At 38.1% G+C, this 20,485-nt stretch overlaps 1 protein-coding gene across 1 annotated transcript in view; it reads right to left on the minus strand.

The window, feature by feature from the left end:
* Positions 1-18,903, minus strand: part of LOC104540955 (actin-binding LIM protein 2-like) — a gene marked incomplete at its 5' end in the record, with an annotated part of 43,248 nt that extends 24,345 nt beyond the window's left edge. The window contains 5 exons of the mRNA XM_010184885.1: positions 4,705-4,758; positions 6,043-6,144; positions 11,390-11,488; positions 13,208-13,328; positions 18,757-18,903. Of these exons, the coding sequence (XP_010183187.1) occupies positions 4,705-4,758; positions 6,043-6,144; positions 11,390-11,488; positions 13,208-13,328; positions 18,757-18,903 (523 nt within the window). The remainder of the gene's footprint in view (positions 1-4,704; positions 4,759-6,042; positions 6,145-11,389; positions 11,489-13,207; positions 13,329-18,756) is intronic.
* Positions 18,904-20,485: the final 1,582 nt, after the last annotated feature.

Here is a 20,485-nt window from a genome sequence, read left to right on the forward strand (position 1 = left end):
TTCTTTTAGGAAGAAACTACTTTTGGGGAATGACTGGTGGGGAAAAAACTTACATCATAACTTAGGGACATGTTTATATGGTCACTGCACCCAGGAGGAATTTCTCCATTCTCCTGTGTTACCATGACCACGAAAGTACATATGGTTACATGGATGTTTTGTGGTCTGCACACCTGGGCCTCCTACAGTCCCAAAAAGGACAGGCAATGTTGGTAAAGAAGATAGGAACAAATTTGGCATTACCTCCTCATGAAATCTGCAAAAGAGACTCTAAAATTCACAATTCTAAGAGCAACCACTTTTCTGACTACACTGCCCTTTTAAAGAGTGTTTTACCAAAAAAATATTTCTGATATTTTACTGTTGATTTATTTTCTTGTAACTTTCCAACTAGCTGAGAACTCAAAACTGAAAACCTACCAGCCATTCATTAGATAGTTCCCAACCATCAAATGTGTTTTTCCTTAGTTTTTTTATGTCCCAGAGTATTGTCCAGACACTGAGTTACATCTCAGAATCTTACAGAAATATTTCGTGCCGAATTTGACACCATTTCAGATAACTTCTTAAAATTTGAGTCCTACTTGCCTTTGTATCACTCTATGTTTTGGGGAGAGTTGTCTGCAATGCCTCAGTGCAAGGGCAAGACAAGATCCCCATGCAATGCCATGTAGCCAGAAAACATATTTATTAATCATAAAGACAGTGTGGTAACACAAGTGTTAAGGCTCAGATTAGACTTTCAGATATGAGGAGGAGATCAAGTTGCACTGTTAGTAGTGCTGCAACACTCCCAGCAAGTTGGGAACAATGCTGCCCTTTCCATTTCCCTATCCAGGCTGTTTGCAGAGGACCTGCCCTGCATCTAAACAACTCGGGCAAAAGGCCACCACCATTAACATTTCAGTGCTATTCTGTTTCATTTTCTGGTGCCATCACACAGCTTGCATCCAGACTTTAACTGGTTTTGTTAAGGAGGTGTACTTAAAAAATGACAAATCGCAGTAAGGAAAAAATCTAGGGGTTAGAGGTGAAAACATCTGTAACCATAAACATTTTGTTTTGTTATTTTTTGCTCAATTTAATGTGTCAAAACAAAACTGGGTCAAAAAATGAAAAAAAAATTATGACAAAAATCAAGGTTTTCACAGTTACCATCCTGAAGAGGACATTTTATCAGGATGGCAAGCTGCTTTTCTGAGAAAGAAACAGAAAGAAATATCCATATATGACAGATGAAAAATAAAGTCCCTACATTGCAAGAAGGACTTAAATCTGGTTCACTGATATATTGGGATCAAACCCTAAATCACCAATCAACAAGTTGTTCCGGGTTATATGTATAAATCTTGCTTGCACCAAATCAGAAATACATATAGAGAATCTGATGCATTTTTGGAATTTTTTTTTGTTTCAAAATGCTGATGTTTTCAAAGGAGAAAAAAATAAATTTAAGCCAAAGTGTTATTCAGAGCCTTCAAATGTTCCATGGGATCTTGAGAGCATTTGACTTCAAAAACACCAAGGCTTTATACAGAGTTGCAGAGGAGTACAACTAAAAACCAATGGGGACCACGAAGGCCTGCCCCTCCTAAGTTCCTGAGAGGGCTTTATACAAGTCATCATTGGCACGTACATCCACATGTCCTGAATTTCATCAGTACTGACCATCAGCTTCCCTGCTACAAGGGATGCTTAGTCCTACTGAGAACCCCAATGTGCACTGATGTTGCACACGGATCAGTGCTAATATTGCCAAAGAGCAAACCTCTTCCATTTCTTTTTTAAACTTTGAATGATGTTTAAATGTTTCTGAAACATGAACACACACCAAAGAACAACCACACAGGCTCCCGCACTCTCCACTTTGCAACTCCAGCTCCCAGCTTGATCTCAGCCTTTTTTCATTCTGAACTTGGGTGTTTATAATAGAAACACAGAAGCTGTAGCTACAGCAAATATGTTGGGCACTGCTGTAACTGAAACCTTTTAACACCAAGTGTTTTGGAAGAGCTTCTTCCACTTCTGTTTCAAAGAAGTTTTTGTGCTTGTTTGTTCAAACTTGGTCTATTCAACAAAGGAATGTTCCCTGGCTCCTTTTCAGCAAGTAGCCGTTCAGTGTCCCGTTAGCTTGAGGAGCTGAATCATCATGTCTTCACACTTCAGCTAGGAGTTCTTCCAGAATAAAAGGTTGGGTTTTGGGTTTTTTTTGTGTTTTTTTTTTTTTATTGGAAGAAAAGTTCATTGATTTCTTTTATTTTTTGAGTTAAGAGTAAATTTTTCTTTCATCTTCAGTAGAAAAAACAAGCATGAATTTTCAACACAACCTTCTGAACATCTACAATCTATAAAAGAAAGTTTAAAACATATATCCTTGTTAACCTATAGAAATTGTTGACTTGATAATTTAATTCTTCACTCATTCTAGTGATTACGAGGAACAACTCTACAGAACAGTGCAAAACTGACATAATCCAGACTTCGACTGCATATCTGATAGAAAAAAATTGATAGAAAAATGCCTGACCTGGAAGAAAAAAAACCTCTGCTGCGTAGAATCCTCTTTGCAAACCAAAAGTGTCTATAAAATTAAATGACACAGCCAGGATACAGGACACCAGAGCTATATAATCAGCTTGTGTAAATCAGTGAAGCTATGCTGACTTACACCAGATGATTGTAACTTTGCATTTGCTTGTGATCTTTCCAAACACCACCATAATATTCAACTTCTTCCTTTGCCAGTAGCGTTTTTTTTTTGTTCAGCCTCAAATGATTTGTATATCTAAAGACAAGAAGGAATTAGAGAGCTTGGGCAGACGATAAGGTTGGCAGATTACATTAAATCAAGCACTAAACCAAACAGATACTATCTTTTTGCCTCGGGGGTAACATTAGTTTGTCCAAGATTAGGATGCTGTGAGCAGACAATGTGCATCAAAGACCAACACCTAAAATGCACTGAAACGTCAGTGAGTCTGACTTTGCTCAAAACCATACCCAGAAAAAAAACAGAGGTTATCTACATCTGGATGATCTGAATGTACAGTTACTGCAGCACGAAGCACCAGTTACTGGGAGTGTGCACGGGCTGACTCACTCAGCTGGGAGGTATCAGTTGACAACTTTCTTCCTCCTATTATTGTATCACATTCAAGCTAGAACTTCATCCAAAACAGAAATAACTGTCATTTTCCATGAAAGATAGTATAAAAATGATAACTACATAAAAGCATAATTTTTAAAACTATGTTAACTGGGTATTTTAAAATCAGTTAAAGCCCCCTGTTACCACAAAAGAAAAATATCTAAAATGTATTTTTGTTGTTCTGACCATGAAGGCAAGGATGGATCTGCAGTTCCCTAACTTTTCACTCAGGGAAAGTTATCAGCTATCAGCTAAAGCCAAAGTACGAGAGAACGGACACATGAGGCTTTCCCACTCTTACGTACAGCATGGGAAGTCACCTCTGTGCATACAGTGCTGCAGAAGGCAATGGGATGGGAGGAGTTGCTCCAGCAGAGACACTGCTCACAGGCACCACCTGGACCTTCCCTTGCCATGAAGAGTGGCACAGCTTTGTTCTCCCACCTGTATCCCCAAAGATACGTGCTTTCACCCAAAAAGTGTGACAAACATCTCCCATTTTTATTTTATTTTTGCATTTGTTCCCTAGCCGGGGTGCAATCATGATTAAAATAGCTTTTCACGTGGAGCAGATTTATATCACATTTTTTTATTTTTATCCTTTGCCTCTGAGTACAGGAGTACCCCAGTCATTGCTCTTCTAATAAGCAGAGAGGTACTTACGTGCTTTACATCCATCCTTATTGCAGCAGAATCTCTACATATTTGTTTCCAACAGTTAATAGTGAAATTCAGTTCAGAAAAATGAATTCCCTATTACTAATCCTGTATCATGAACTATATAATTGTCAAACATCGCTAGGCACTGACATGAACATGGAAATTGCATTGATGTTAATTAGTGGACTATACAGCAAAACAGTAATAGAAGAATGCAGAAGTAGTAGAAGAATGCAGACTTCATATTTCTATTTTTCATATTCACTAGGGTCTTAAGTCAGATTCTCAGTGGCATAAAACATCACATGTTTCTTCCTGTTGTTTAGAATCTCAGAGAGCAATCTTGTTGCTGGGTCTACCAAAGGTTTCCAATCATATCTTGGCAATGTTATCAGCTACTGAATTTGTTCCTAACTGCCATCATGTGACTACATTTGTTCTTGATACTTTACAGCTTGAAGAACTTGCAGGTGAAAAGTAGATCTTTCATATGCACCACTTATCAATGAACAGTTTTTTCCTCAGTAATGTAGAAGTCAGAATTATTTACAAAATGCAGATATTCCAAGACATTGTCTGAAGACAGGACAGCAACCTTAAACATTCACATGTTTTGTATCATTCCATAAATAAGAAAACTGCTTTGAAGTTAGTATCAGCTCTGAATTACCAAGACAAAAATATCATTATCCCAGTTTTAGAGAATTTACTGAATCCTTGGACAGCATGTTATGCAAAATGCTATTTAATTTTCACATTACTTTTCCTCCTTTTCTATTTGAGATTATAGGGACACAGTGAAATGCAAAGACTACAGCAAATCAATTTGGAAGTCAATATGCATTTCTTTAGAAAGACGCGTAGACAAAACGGCAACAGAGAAAAGCAGACTGTACCATGCTGTTTGTAGATAGGAGGTTTCCTATAGATGTTATCTTTTACGCCAGTGTCTGAGGAAGAGGAAAAAGAAAGGAAAGAATAAAAGAGTAAGCAAGCAGTTCAGACCATGCAGCTCTTGTCTGCTCTCCACAACACTCAAAATGCAAACACTTCAGCAAAGACTATGCATTCATTCAGTGGTCTGTCATTCACTGGTTATTAGAAGAGAATGAAGCCTTACCCATCATCTTTAGACACTGAAAACATTGGCTACACCTACCTATGCAGCATAATCCCCCCTAAGTCCCTCAGAATGCTTTAAGACACCTTGAATGGCATCCTTTTGCTGAAATGTAGGTGGTTATATTAGCACTACTAATTTATACTTCATAGACAACAAAGAGAAATTGGCTACACTTGTCACTACCTAAAATAAAAGTCATATACAGGTACAATGGACTACTGTAAGAGTCACACTTGAAAAGGGACTTTCTCCATTAATTATGAAGAAAGCATACACGCTCAGATACAGACATTTATACTGGAAAAGTCCAATATTCTTATAGGAAATTCTACAGTTTGTCTATATTTGGAATTGTATAGCTAACCTGGCCTTCCACTATTTTTTTGAAAGCCCCCTGAGCCACAACCCAGGGTTTCCATATCGTGTTGTATTGACAACAGATTTACTTAGTACTACAGATCTGAGCAGATAGAATTCCTAACTACGGTGTGTTTACAAAACTGTTAATCACAGAAGATAAACATAAATAAACAAACTACTTCACTGAGCAGGTCGATTGCTCAGCAGTCAAAAAGCTAAACAAGTGTGGACATAAATTTAATGTGCTTGATAACTGAATGTGAACTTGAAAACAGTATAGTACATATACACAGATACAGCCACAGTGAGCTTCCTGGAGTTATACCATCTTCCAGCTATTTTTAAAGTCTATGTTAATATGACTCTTTAATTTAGAGAGTAGATGGATAAGGGGAAAAAACAAAACAAAACAAAACAACAACCCCTTCAGTCTTCCCTCCTACACACAAATTCAACACACGTATGCAGCCGTGGCCCTATAAATAATTGTGTCTTTGTAGGCTTAGTAACATTTGTCACTGTGTGCCTCCTCTAACGCAATTTTATTTTATATAGATAAGGACACAACTCTCTATCTCCTTTGTTTCTGAGATGAAGTTTAACAAGTAACTGATTTTTACTCATAGAACATTTTCTTCACTTGCAGATCAAAATTCATAAATCAGTGGGGGGAAAAAAAAAAGATTACATTCAGAAGAGAACAAACAGATGCCAGCAATTGAAGATCAAAAGCTAAGCAGTGAATGCCTACCTGGAATATGGAAATGCCTAGGAGCCTGCTGATAGACAGAAGGTGAAGATTTGCTGTCTGAGTACATGGATAAGCTTGGAGTGCTCCGACCACTTTCACTGCCTCCAAGGGGAAGAGCAAAGAAAGCAGATAAAAGAAAAAATGGAAAGCAAAGTAGAGTATTTCAAGCATAAAAGCTTGTTCAGAATGACTTGTTAATCCAACAGTTTTAAATACATGGTTTTTGTAAAACGCATTATTTTTCAGCACAGTGTATTGGCTCAGTCTCCAAACATCCCATCAATAGTTAATATCTGATAGATAATGTCAGATTAAACTGCCTCAACTTTGAAACTAAAGCTTCTCTTTTAACAACACTTCAATGAAGAAATAAAAGGATAAGCACATTCACAATCTTGTAATGTGATTTGCATAGCGTTAACGGAATAATTTCTCAATCAAGTTTCTGAAAAGTTTAATACTATGGCTCATAGCCTGCCCCTGAAATCAGTAATGAAATCATTCAGTAATGTTTAAACTATCTCAAAGCAGGACTAAACCTAAAAACAGATGTTATGGCTAAGTCAAATACTCCTGCATGTATCAACGATGAAAACAGATGTTGAAATTTGGTTCTTAATTGGGAACTTTTCCCACAGGTAACATGCTACAGCATTTTATATTTATGCAAACAAAGTTGGATTATCAAGTCATGGATCTATAATGCCATAGTCACTTCACCAAATTTCAAGATACACATAGGATTGATCCGTATTCATTTATCCACTTGTTTTGTCAAATGCTCATTAGGTGCGGTTCATTTCCTCTTAGCTTATTTCCCCGAAGCACACTCTATGGCATTATAGTGCTGCTTGCCAAACAAAAAAGTAAAGCTCTACTTTTTTGGGACTTGTAAAATCCAATTAATTTACAGCACTGTTAAGCAACTGGAAGCCAAACATGACATTTATTCTAACATAAAATGGTTGTTAATTTGCTGTTACTGTTTTAGTGTGGATGGAGCACAAATTTAATGGCTAGTAACAATGAAAGTACAGCAAGTTTTTTGGGGGGTTAAGAAAGTGAAGCAGCTCAGAGCACTAGACCTATATCTGAGTTCTGTCTTCAGGGAGGCGAAGTTTTATAACCATAAAACTACTGGATTACCACAACTGTCTAGGCCATGCCCATGGAGGTGTTCTCTGCCTCTGCTGACAAGCAGTGGATGCGTGGACATCGGTCTGTCACCAAAGCCAGCCTTGACGTGGACCACTGAGTCCAACAGGAGCAGAAGCAGGCCAGATAAGGTCAGAAGAGTGTGCTCTGTATCTCATGATGATACACTAACTAACTTGTTCTAAAATTTGTGTCTGTTATTTTCACAGTTGGTGAAAAATTCAAACCCAAAAACTATTCAGCCATTACCACTGTGTACTCAATAACAGTGATTTCTCATTGAAAAAAGGTAATCAGAGCTGTTGAGAAATTGAAATGACAATTGTACATGCTGATAGCCTACGGTCCTTTCAAAAAAGTAAGAGAAGAATTATGGCATCACTAAAAATCTGGTGCATCACCACCAGCTTGCAGTCAAGTTGTCCTCACACAAGGAACCAGACAGTTATTCAGTTTCTTGATTCCTGCTTTGCTTTTGGAAGGAAAGAAGTGGTGTTTGCACTGCACATTTATTAATTGAGACCTTCTTTGCTGCTTACTGTCCAGAAGCTTGGCCATCCCTCCTAAGTGGAAGAAGTTTTAATATCACTCCAACTTTGAACGCAAAGAGCAGTGGTAGGCAATTACTTAAGTAAGGTCTTTTACAACTCCAATAACCTTAAAAATCATTATACCATGTTACTATTGGAATTTTTTACATCAAAAAGAAAAGTTTTCAAGTGATTTTCACAGTGGGTTAATTCTCATTTACTTAAAATTAGCATATTATTTAAAAACTCATTCATTTATGACTTGCATGAATAATTACTTCATTGAGCAGTGACCCCAAGGTGCTGGCATCGTACACACACAGAGACACTCTTCAGGGTTAGGGTGAGATGTCAGTGGGGAATCAGGCGAAAGCACTAAGACGAATAAACTTGCAAGCACAAGTACCAGGGGACAGTAAATCTGCAAACTGCTCGATGCAAGGATCATTTATGTGGAGCAGTTTGCAAAGCCATCACCTCTAACTTCCTCGAAACAGAAGAATTAAGGATTAAATGAGGGAAAAGGTTCTTCCTGCAGCCCGCTCGTACAAGCTGATGCACATTTAAACTTTAATTCTGTCACTGATTCAGACAAACACACAAGAGTAATTGTATTTCACATTTTGCATACAAAAAGAAGTATTCAATAATAAAGCAAACTGAAGACACATGTAGAAAGTTCATGTCTAGGAACTATAGACAGTCATTTAATCTAGCCTATAATTAAAATATCTAAAATAAGACTTTGCCAAAAATCGGTTTCTTTCAAAGTCTGCCTGGTATACACTGAAGAATAACTTCAAATAAGGTCTCAGAGAAAATAAAACTACCAAAGAGCGCGATTTTTCAAACTTTTGGGTTTGTCTTCTGCCACAAGCAGCTGCAGGCTGTGATCTGCTCTGCTGGTCAGTGCAGAGCGAAAAACCAGAGTCATGAACTCTTCCCCAGATTTTGTTTAACTTGGAAAGAATCTGGAAAGGTTTACTTTGAACTTGAGTGTCAACCACAAAAACTTCCTTGCATCTTCTGGCAGCTGACAGGGTAGGCCACTCTTTTAACCTTGGGTGTGTGGAGCCAATTAACTAGAGCTCAGACCATGCTCCCTTTTGAAGAGATTGTCAGGAAAAGTATAATATTGTTTATACTTCATTCCTAGTCAGCTTTTGTCTTATCTGGAAGGATGGAAAATTTGATAACAAGTTACAGTAAGAGCTGTCTAAGTTTGGGATTGAACAACAAACAGACACCACCGGCCTAATTAGGGAGATGTCGGAGCCTGCTTCTGAAACTGGATCCTTTAGTATCTGTGCACACAGTGCATTAAGCTAGACAAAGTTTTCCTAAGTTTCATGACTAATTCTTTTCAAGCCTTCAAAGCCAAACAGGCTTTGGAAGCTGTGCTACTGCACTCGAAAGGCAAGACACAGTCCACAATGTTTTAAGTAAGCTTTTTTTCAGTAAGGCTCAGCACGGCCTGTACGCTCACAACTCCGTCACCTCAAGAGAAAGAGCATAGCATCACACCAAGCACAGATCCTTGGAATATCACACCATTTGCAAGGGTGTGAACTGTGAAACTTTCTTGAAGTGAGGCTGTCACAGGATTAATTTTGAAGATGTTTTGAAGACAAAAAGTCCTTAAAAGAGCACAACCAATTCATTTGTCTGCATGGTAAAGAGTAGCTCATTACACTTCATAGGAGCTAGACTACAGTAGAGTGAAGAAGAACAAGAACTCAGTAATCATATTTTTCACTGGAAAAATTATGAACCATGTAATTCTCAGGATGAGTATGATGCAAACTCAGTAAAGTCAAAAGGAAGATTCTGCCTGTTTTAATTTCCCATGGGTAGTAACATTTCTCTCTCCTGGAAGCTTAAAGAAATGTTTTCTTAATGATGACTGTGGAGTGCTGGTTTTACAAAGATTACTTCTAGTATAATTAAGCAGTGCAATATTTTTGGATTTAATAAAAAGAGTAAATGAGTCAATAAAATGAGTATGATTTTACTTTTTTAAAACTGAAGTGGCACATTAACCTTGGTCTGGATACAAAGCCACGATGGGTACTATCCTACTCTTCCCATACTAACCACTTTGAAGAGAAAAATATAGCACATTGACACCCTCAAAAGGCTTCTCTAGGTAAGGGAAAAAAATGCAGTCTGCAACTCAGAGAAAAGAATTCAGAGAACTTTAAGAGGATGGGGGCAAATTTTCTGACTGCATTCAGACTGAGACATTAACTCACTGTAAAACAGTGGATAATCTATATAACCTCTGCAGGGCTCCAGATTACCTATATAAGAAAATTATAAACAGGCTTGCCTGCCTCACAGAAGCACTGTGAGGCACTGTAAGCTACTGCTTGCAAAATATTTTAGCTCCTTGATAAAAGGTGCTGCAGAATTGCAAAATACTATAATTTTGATCACACTACTAATAATTGTTTGTGCACAAGGAGCTGCCACTTGAGGTTTTCATCCTCTGAACAGCAGCACTAAGTAACTGTTGCTGCTCCAAACAACAGCAACTCATTTTAAGAGGAGTGCTGCTAAGCAACTGCAGGCGGGCTTTCGAACAAGAGCTTTCCAATCATGCACTGCAGCACACTAAAGAGGTTTCTTCTGACTCAGTATATCAGATTGGATGCTAGTGTCTACATTTAGAGGACAGATCATAAAACTGTTCAAGCAGCATCTCAGGGAATACCAGGTGAGTGCCAGTCTTCCAAGAAATGTGTGTCCTCCAAAATTTTCTCTCAGGGATCACATCTGGGAGACTCAAGCCTCACTCTGTTCCTGTTTATACCTGTGAAATTCAGCTGACCTTGGCCAGAACTGTTTCTGGATGCATTAGGGCCCAGTGAAGAGTCATCAGTTATTTTTCCAAAGGCAATGAGACCCTGCTACTCCTTTGTGTTTGCACTTCAGACCTGTTCATAAGTCTGGTTCTTTCAGAGGGTCACTTTCTTTTCTGTAATGGTTATGACAACAAGAAGAACAGTTTTGCTTTATTCAATCAAACAATACATGAGAGTCAAGAAACAGGCACTGAAAATGTTTGGCATTCATCGTTCAAGTCGTCACTCATATTGTTACTAGACCACACAGACGCAGAGGAAGACACATGTGGTAGCTGAATGTCTTCTCTTTCTGACACGTAACTAAGTAGCTAAAAAAAATAGCTAATCAGTGTGGGTATACTGATTTAACCAGCTTTCTGGCATATTTTTTGGTAATGCTAGAAATAATATTACGAATCTCTAAATGTAGGGTAGAAGGTTACATAACTGATCATTCAATGTTGGATCCAATGTGTAAGCCCGTTACAATATTTATTTAGTGTCAGCAAAATAGGGTAAACGTATTTCAGAACAAAGATACCTTAAAATTATTTCCCTCACTAATTTTCATTAGAAAATCTAATTCCTTCCCTCCACCCCTTTGAAAAACACTTAACACTCGCTGAAAAAAAGCAAAAATAAAACAATCCATACCCACCCAGTTCTTAAAACTTACACAGTACATCAAGAAAGCACTTGCACAAAATTCAGACAAATTTTATCCAAGTGGAAGCCATGCTTGCACAGACATAAAAGTGAAACACATCTGAATAAGTCTACAGTATCACAGCACAGTTTTGCATTCCTGGACCTTACCTTTGAAGAAAGGGATGTAATGATGTCTGAATGTAGATGTAGGGCTTGGGTGTTGGGGCAGGGAGATGCAGCTACTGGTACCAAGACTCTGAGTACCAGCTGGGGGCAACAGAGAGTAAGTGAAAATAAACTATTTAGTTCACTTACTGAAAGCCATAAGTTACAATGCCATCCCCTTTTTCAGGAACATTTTCCTCCTGATGCTTAGAAAACAAATTGTTTATGTTTAAGACTTCATCTTTCTCTGGTTATTGCTAAAAACATCACAGTGGCCACACTATGCCATTGGCCAAGGGACATGGGCTTTCTACAGACAGAAAGAGTTTCATTTAAAATGCTGATAATGTAATACATCAGAAAATATTCCAGAAAAGGCAACACAAAAAGCATAGCTGCACTCAGGGGAAAATCTGCATATTCAAGAGCTGCAAAAGGGAATGATATATGTTCAGAATGGATCTAATGAAATGAAATGGGGCGAGTCTTGTCTCTGCTGAGAACTGTGCTATGAGCGTGTTCAGTTCTCAATGCCATTGGTGCACACTGGTAAGATTTAGCTCACAACACACCAGGGCACTCAAGTGCATGGCTAATTAAGACATTTGAAGGAACATCCTGAAGTTATTTGAGCTCTGAAAGTTAGACAAGTGATTAAGTGCTTTGAAAAACATTCTCAAAAGTCATCTTTCTTTGTTTTGCTGTAATAATGCCCCGATAAAACATTTTGGAGCACTAATGGCAATTATTAAAAGTGGCAATTATGATTACTATCTTCTAAATTTTCAATGAAGCTGTAAAATATTAGAATTTATTTGGAATTTCTTTCGTCTTTCCTCCTTGCTTTAACAGTGTGCAGCTAAGCTTAAGCATGACACAGCTGCCAGACCTTCAGCAGCGACTAATCTTTCCTCCCTTTAATAGATCTTTGATACTCAATCTCATTTCCACTTTGTCAAAGACTTTATGTAGTACAAATGTTCAAATCCTGTTAGAACTGTTTCTGTTATCCATAAAATTTTAATTTCCACTGGAAAGATTAAAAACTTCCAATTTTCCAAACTTGTTCATAATTATAATGTATCCTCAATGAAATTAAATGACACCAAGAAAATAATATAAATGCTCTGTTTTCCACCCAAATGAAGTGGTGAAAAATTAAAATTAATTTTGAGCAATTTAGTTGATTATTTCCAAGGATAAAGCCCTGTATAATGCCCAAATATGAACCAGCCTTTGTATGGGGCACCCATGCAATGATCAAAAGGGATCGATTCCTCCTCTCTGTGCAACAAGAGCCTCAAAGCTGCAATAAACATTGCTGTAAGCTTCTCAACTAAAGCAACTTGGCCTTCAAAATTCAGCCATTAGAACCACTCATCCCTCCTCCAGCTCTTGCACTGTGGAGAGGAGACATGGATCACAACCCTGTGGTACAAGAAGGGATATGAAATCACTCGATCACCATCTTGGCTTTATGTGCATTCACTTTTACCATGCCACACCATGAAAGAGCTGTGGATTGAATATGTAGCTTCAGGCAGAATGGGACCAGTATTAAGTCTTTTAAATTGTTCTATCTTCTGTTTACAAGTACATAAAATCAATCTTTCTAGCTGACTGTTTTTGTTTTCTTAGATGCTCCCTCCTCAAGCACTTATTTCCTTTCTTCTCATGGGACTCTTTGTTCACAGCAAATAAATGACTGCAATGAACTGCTACTCCACCTTAAACACCTGTCTACCGGAGTCTACCCTATTTACAACATAAGACAATGTAGTGGAAAAATCCAGAGAATAAATAAAGCTGCTTTTCAATTACCTGGTCTGCTGTAATGTTGAGGAGAATGGGAGGTTGGAGTGTAGCGACCATAGCCCAGTGAGCCAGCAGAGCTAGGACTTGATGTCCTGTACTGCTTGAAAGATCTGTCATCTTGGTCACCCTGAGAGGAAGAGAGGAAATATAGATCAGCGAAGAGAAATAACTTCTGAAACAGGCAGAATATGCCATTTTGCACGTTTCTGTGCCACGTAGATGAAAGTTGATGCTGTCATATTGCTCCATGCAATCCCAATAAATGAGGTGGCTTTCAGCTGTAAGCATCTCCACCTCAGTGTGACCAAAAGAGCTCTGCCAAGTATCAGAGAACGGTCATGTTCCCAGCAAAGTCAACACATACATGAATTTAAAATGACAATATCATTTGAAAAGAACGTAACACTGTAGAAGTGTTGCTTCAGGACAGTGTAATTTCCTGAACATACATGGGTGGGTGGAAGATGAGATCAGGTTAGCGTGATAGTACTATGGTCACTTTGTACCCATATGAATGGCTGCATCATGGTTACAGACAACACAAAAACCAGCATTCATTACATCACAGAAATTACTGTGTCTGCTATATAAATTGCCCAGCATACCATATTACAACATGGTCATTACTAGCTAGGTAACCAATACAAACACTCATATATAGCATCAGCATAAATACTGCAGCATTGTGCAAAGTCATACATCCCACCTCCCACTAAAACCTTGGCTTTAACCACTTAAAAACCAATTTCAAACTCCTCACTCTCCATAGCAAGTTAAATTACAACTGCAATTTGCTCAGTGTGTCTTCTTAACAGTAAAAACATTACTGAGTGAATTAGATGTGGAAATTATTTTCGTAAATGAGATATAAAAGCTAAATCAGATTTCTTGTTTCTTTTAAAATGAGCAAGAATTGTCTTGAGTTAACTTCAAATTAGAACAAAACAATGTAACTTGCAGATGTTCTCTTACGGAAAGTCCCACTCCAAAGAATGTTTCCCCCTCTCCTATTCTAGTAGGACTGAGTGAAGATACACTATACCACAGCAGGTGTTATTCAATTGTCATGAATCCTGGGCCATATTTAGGCATTTGTGTGACTCCCACAGGATCATTCATCATTTTAACACAGAGGAGATCCTATTTAGCCTCATCATCATCTCCCAGATTCCTACCAGGACAACTTAATTATATCCATCCATTCATTGTTAGACGAACACAATTTTCCATTTGGCTTCTCTGGGATTATCCTTGACTCTAGGGAGATGTACAATGTTCTCCCATCATTAGTTTTTCTCCTCTGGCTGTGTGCTCTGTTTCTTCCACCTCAGCCCAGATTGCATTTTCAAAAATGGAAAATTAGCTTTGTATAATGGTAAGTAGCATTATTGCTTTAATATCAGAAGAAATTATACATAAAAGGGAGAACAACTGATCAGTTCCCAAGCATGCAGCATCCTATAGACGTTCTTCCAACAACCCCTCTATGCCCAGTTTGAGATGTTTCCCTCCCAAAGTAGCTACATTATTTAATATCCATTTTAACCCTTGTGATGAGTTACAAGCAGTATAGTAATGTCTAGAAAGTCTTGCAATAATATTTATATATCATATGATGTTAGCTAGTGGACTATGAGATGTCCAATTGCATAATACAGTGGAATTTTCCTCTAATAAAACTCTCTGCAACAAAACTAGTGGCAAGTTTGCAGATGATGTTGCCTCAGCACCTGATCATAGGCTCTTTAGAGAAAGAGAGCATGAATGGCAAAGCCGGGTAACCTTGAGAATTCACATAACACGAACCATGAAAGCCCTAGCCTATATACTAGTGTCTGTTCTGGACTTTAAGAGTAGGACTGTTTGCTAACTGATAGTTAATTAAAGGAAACTATTACAATCTTTCAAAACACCAAGATTTCATACTGATTATGTCAGACCTTACCTTTTCTGTACTTTGTGTCTCTGTAAGGAACAGTCAATCAAGTTCATGAAATCCAATACTAAATAGACTACGGTTTTATTTTTAAACTATCAATTAAATCACAGTTCTATTGGTTACCTTCCCTGTTTAATCAATGTTTATAGTGACAGTTGATGATTTACAATCGTTAAGGAAAATTCACAATTCTCCACTATTACCAACATTTTGCAATACAGTTCTCTTATCATAACATTGGGATGATGCAGAAATTACCCAGGCCTGTGATATGTAATTGAGTTACTACCTGGGACACTATGTGAAATGCTTTCACAGCTTCCAAGGTGGTGTTTCTTGAAATAATGACTGGACTTGATCATAACGTACATCAAAGAACAAAGACCTAGAAGTTCACGTATGTGCAAATGATTTAACAGTATGCGTGCACAAATAGTATAAATAGTTTAACTATTTGTGGAATAAAAAAATAAAAAGAAAAAAATAACAGAAAACTATGCCAAGCATTAATTCAAGTCAACTCACGTTGGCAACTTTAAATGTAAACATAAATCATATAACCGAATGTAATTTATTTAGCAGAGCTTGAAGAAGTGACCACAATACAACCTTTATTTTGGAAGGCAGAAACATGGATGACAGTGGAGATAGAGGCATACAGATGACAATCCAGAAGCAGAGCATGTATTCAACACAGGTAACACTATAAAAACCATAGATTATAAACCCCCATGCACTGAAGAGGCAGGAGGGAAACCCCGCATTTCAGACACTTCTGGTTATCAATAAGGCCAGGATTATGCATCACAGAACGGGTCAGAACAGGAGAACAAAGGCATTGAGGATTACCTCAGTAGGTGTTGGAGAGAGCAACTGAGGTGACTGCAAACAGCAACACACAACAAATTAGTGATACAAATTCATGCATGATGTTACTTGTGAGAAGAACTACTCTTAAAATATCAATATCCATGTACAACATGATACAGTTAAAAAAGCACCTGTCAATTAAGTTAGGGCAATTTTTACTTGTTTTTAAAGAAGTAAATAAGGAATAAGATATAAATAATTTTATATAAAGCTTTTGTTGATTTCTTTACTACAAAACCTCGGAGTCTGCGGAGGCCAGTACTGTACCACAGAGAGTGCTGCCAGTAGGGAAACACATTTAAAGCAACTGCCTGAAACTATACACAAGTCCTAGTTAAATCTGCATTGAAGCAGCTCCAAAATCTCACCTAGAACTTTGCTGCTCAGAGCTGGCTGGTTTAGGGGCAAGAAAAATAGCTGTACTATTTAATTTTTAATTAAATATTATTTAATTTGAAAATTTGCTGTTTGTTCATTTCCTTTCAAAATCAAAGGCTAAACTTGGTTAGTTGAGCAGAAATCTACTGAAATTATTGCAGCTGCAGGTGTAGCAAAGGATAATGAAATTTGGAAGACAATACAAACTGGGGGACTAGAGACTAGAGAGCAACCTCACAGAAAGAGATCTGGGGGTTTGGGTTAATGGCAAGTTGAGTATGAGTCAACAGTGTGCCCTGGCAGCCAAAAGGGCCAACCATGTCCTCGGGTGCGTGAAGCACAGCGTAGCTAGCTGGTCAAAGGAGGTGACCATCCCACTCTACACTGCACTAGTGCAGCCACACCTCAAGTACTGTGTGCAGTTTTGGGCTCCTCGATATAAGGACATCAAAATGTGTCCAGAGTAGGGCGACCAAGATGTCTGCAAGTCTCGAGGGTAAGATTTACGAAGAGTGGCTGAGGTAACTTGGCTTGTTCAGCTCAGCTCTGAGAAGGTTGAGGGGTGACCTCATCATAGTCTAAAACTTCCTCAAGGAGGGCAGTGGAAGGGGAGGTGCTGATCTCTCCCTGATGACCTGTCATAGGGCATGAGGAAATGGAATGAAGCTGCATTGGAAGTTCGTCTTCCATGTGAAATGCAAGTTCAGATTGGACATTAGGAAAAGGTTCTTTGCTCAGAGGGTGATTGGTCACTGGAACAGGCTTCCAAGGGAATAGCATAAGCCTGTCAGAGTTCAAGAAGCACCTGGACAACACTCTTAGTCACATGGTCTAGGTTTAGCTAGTTGTGCAAAGAGCAGGGAGTTGAACTCGATGATCCTTATGGGATCCTTCCAACTTGACATATTCTATGACTCTGTGACAGTTTTTTCCCCTGGCAATATCAAGGATGTAGATATCTGGAACATCTTGAAAATGTGTATGTTGGATTGCAAGCACAGCCCAAAATCCCCTTCTGGTTTAGGCACCTCGAAACAGATGACTGAACCCAACTTTTTATTTTATAAGATATCACTGAGTCTTGCTGACATAAATGCCTAGATCAGCACAGACCTACCTGAGACAGCATTAAGCTGGTGGTATCAACACTGCAGGTGTCTCCTATAGCCCCAAGGGAAAAGGTCCTCATTTTGATGTGGTTCCTTTTATCTTCTAATGAGTTATACATCTACTGAAAAGGGCAATGACTCCAGTTGTCCCAATAACCCCCTTCTGTTGTGGTCTCATCACTGAGATACCCACTAAAAGCAGATGACAGCAGCAATACTCTCTTTGCTATGATTTTATTTCTTTGGTTGGTTGGGCTTTTTTAGAGCTCAACTTCAACTACCTTCTATCCCACTCCTGAAAGTGTGATACTGAGTTTCCCACAGTTCACAGCCGCTGGGTCCCAGCAAAAGCTGGGCTGTCACCAGGATGGGCAGTTTCCCTGCACTGAGACTTCAGTAGCAGATTAAGTGTAAAAGGTGTAACTGATAGCAGGACTGGGGCTATTATAAAGTGCAGCTATCATTTATAGTATTTATTTCTACCCATTCACTTACACCTATAGAGAACAATGCAAACTTCCATTCTAGACCATATATATATTGATAACATATGTAGTATATATAAGAGGTTTGATTTGTAAAAAAGTATCTAAAAATAAAAGAAATCAGAAATTCAAACAAAAGTTAGATATGGTTAGGGAAGAAAAGCTAACTTGCATGACAAGAGTTATGTAAAAATATGCTTCACAAAAACCAGAACTAGTATTAGTAGGATTATGTTAAATCAGATTTCATTAGCGCAAGCTGTGTAATATTAGCTCTGCATATGAATAGGTTGAAATACATGCACAACATGAGGATGAACTTTAGTAAGGGAAAGTTGAAAGAAATTTGTGCATAGGAAAGCGACACCTTTGTTGTGTTATCAAAATAACATGGTACACTTCAAAAAAAAATTTAAAATCATGAAAGACATTTGGCTTCGCTTCTGATTTTTGCATTAGCAATGACTCCTGTTTCCTACTGCATGCATGTAGAACTCCTCTCATGGAAAAACAGTGTTTAATTACATGTCATCTGTTTAAAAAATGATCATGGAAAGAAATGTTTTCGTTTCCACAAACTAAAAAAAAGTTAAATGAACATCTCACTTGTTTTTGGAAAGCTAAATTGCCTTGTGAATGAATGGATGGCATAACTCAACTGAAGTTGTAATTTTTTTTTAAATTATGCACAAGTTTAAGAGTGTTTGGCAGCATATTTAACGATGCACATAAAATCTCAAATTCATAGTAAAAAAGATACCCATGTTTCAGTACCTCCCCGTAACTATGCCTGTCATCTGAAGAGTAACTGATATATGGAGAATAGGAGATCATATCTGGGCGGTCAATGTTATAGATGGCTTTATTTTTAGGAAGAGCAGCCAAATCCCTGTAGTCAAGAATTTCATCTCCAAGCTTTGCCTAAGGAAAGGAGGAAAGAAAGCAGTGAGACTAAGAAAGAATATGATTAAGATGCAAACAGAAAAGGACAGATTCATGTAGATAGAGAAGTAAGCATCATAGTAATAAACCAGTTTTTCTGTTTGTGCGCTTTTAAATCTATTTATTATAAAAATGCTAAATATTACCACTGTTTTATTTTTGTATACTGATGCTTTCTACTTTTCTTTGTCACTCACATTTGGCTAACAGGAGCAGCATGGCATCATTCCAGTTCCCTTGGTTATATCCCGCTTACTGCTAGCTCACAGATACACATGTAGGACAGATATTGTAGTCTTTTTCTATCAAAATGCCCTTCATTTTAAAGTGGTTTTGGTGTGCAAGATTCCCTTATTACAAGCAGTAGTGAATAATCAAATGCGTATTTCCAACATACACTCTCCAGATGCTGAAAAACATTAGTCAGGTCTTTAATTCTTTTCCATTCAGCCGTATCCTACAGCTTCACCTCTGTTCCTGACTATGTCTAAGCAGCCCTTAATTATGGGCCCCAAACCAGCAGATGATGGATTTGCACCATGGTGAATTAGTTGGAAGATCATAGATGCCACTTAAGTAAAGTTCAAATCCTTTCATGAGACTCACACAGCCAACAGAGGGGGAGAGCTGCGTCACTCCTCATTCTCCTCTTACTATGCTTATTCCAGACGTATAATTACAAAAATGCCACATTTGCAGAGATTATTCTTAGAATAATGGTAACGTACACCAAAAGTGTACCCAGCACGTACTGTCCTGTAGATATGATGACAAGTTGGCCACATTGAGAGGGGAGAAAGGGGCAGCATAACTGTCTCAACCCAGTTCAGGCTTTGCCGAATGATACACTCTTTGTTGGCAACAAAATGATGAATGAATCTCCCTATTCTCTGAAAACCTCAGTATGATCCGTTATAAAACTGTAATAATGTTTTCCACGTGCAAAAATATGAAAGTATCCAGGATTTAAGTGTGTGGTGATTATATTTTTTCTTAGTAGGAGCTAAGAAAAGTTCAACACATTTTCCAGAGAAGTCTTCTGTTAGGTTATACAGGAAAAAAATAGGTGACAACATTCATTGATCCCTTTTTCTAAAACAATGTATGAATTTGTGGAAACATAGACAACACAGAAAGGAGGATTTCTCTTCACTAAGAAAGCAGAACAAAGCTGTCATAACCATCACATACTCCCATCCTCAAAACTAATGAAAAAAGTTTCTTAATCAAATACATGATTCTTTAGTGATCTACAGATCTCACCTTCCTCGCAGTCACTTTAAGAAGCTAAAGAGCAATGAAATAGTTTCTTAATGATAATAAATCTCTCCCTGCTAAGCAGACAGCAGCCAGCTCTGATGCGGGGACAGGTCATACAAAGATAAGGAGGAATCTGTCCACCAGGTCAGTCCCAGAACGACTTTGGGCAGCATTATACCTACAAGGAAGACCAAGGAGGCTGTGATTATTTCTTTTTGAGGTATCCAGGGTTATGGAGATTATTCTGGTGAACCCAAAGAAGTTCAGAATAGGGACTGAGTGCTCCCTCAGCAAGTTTGCA

Source organism: Mesitornis unicolor, unplaced genomic scaffold (genome assembly GCF_000695765.1).
Source record: "Mesitornis unicolor isolate BGI_N332 unplaced genomic scaffold, ASM69576v1 scaffold30805, whole genome shotgun sequence".
NCBI classification, from domain to species: Eukaryota; Metazoa; Chordata; class Aves; order Mesitornithiformes; family Mesitornithidae; genus Mesitornis; species Mesitornis unicolor.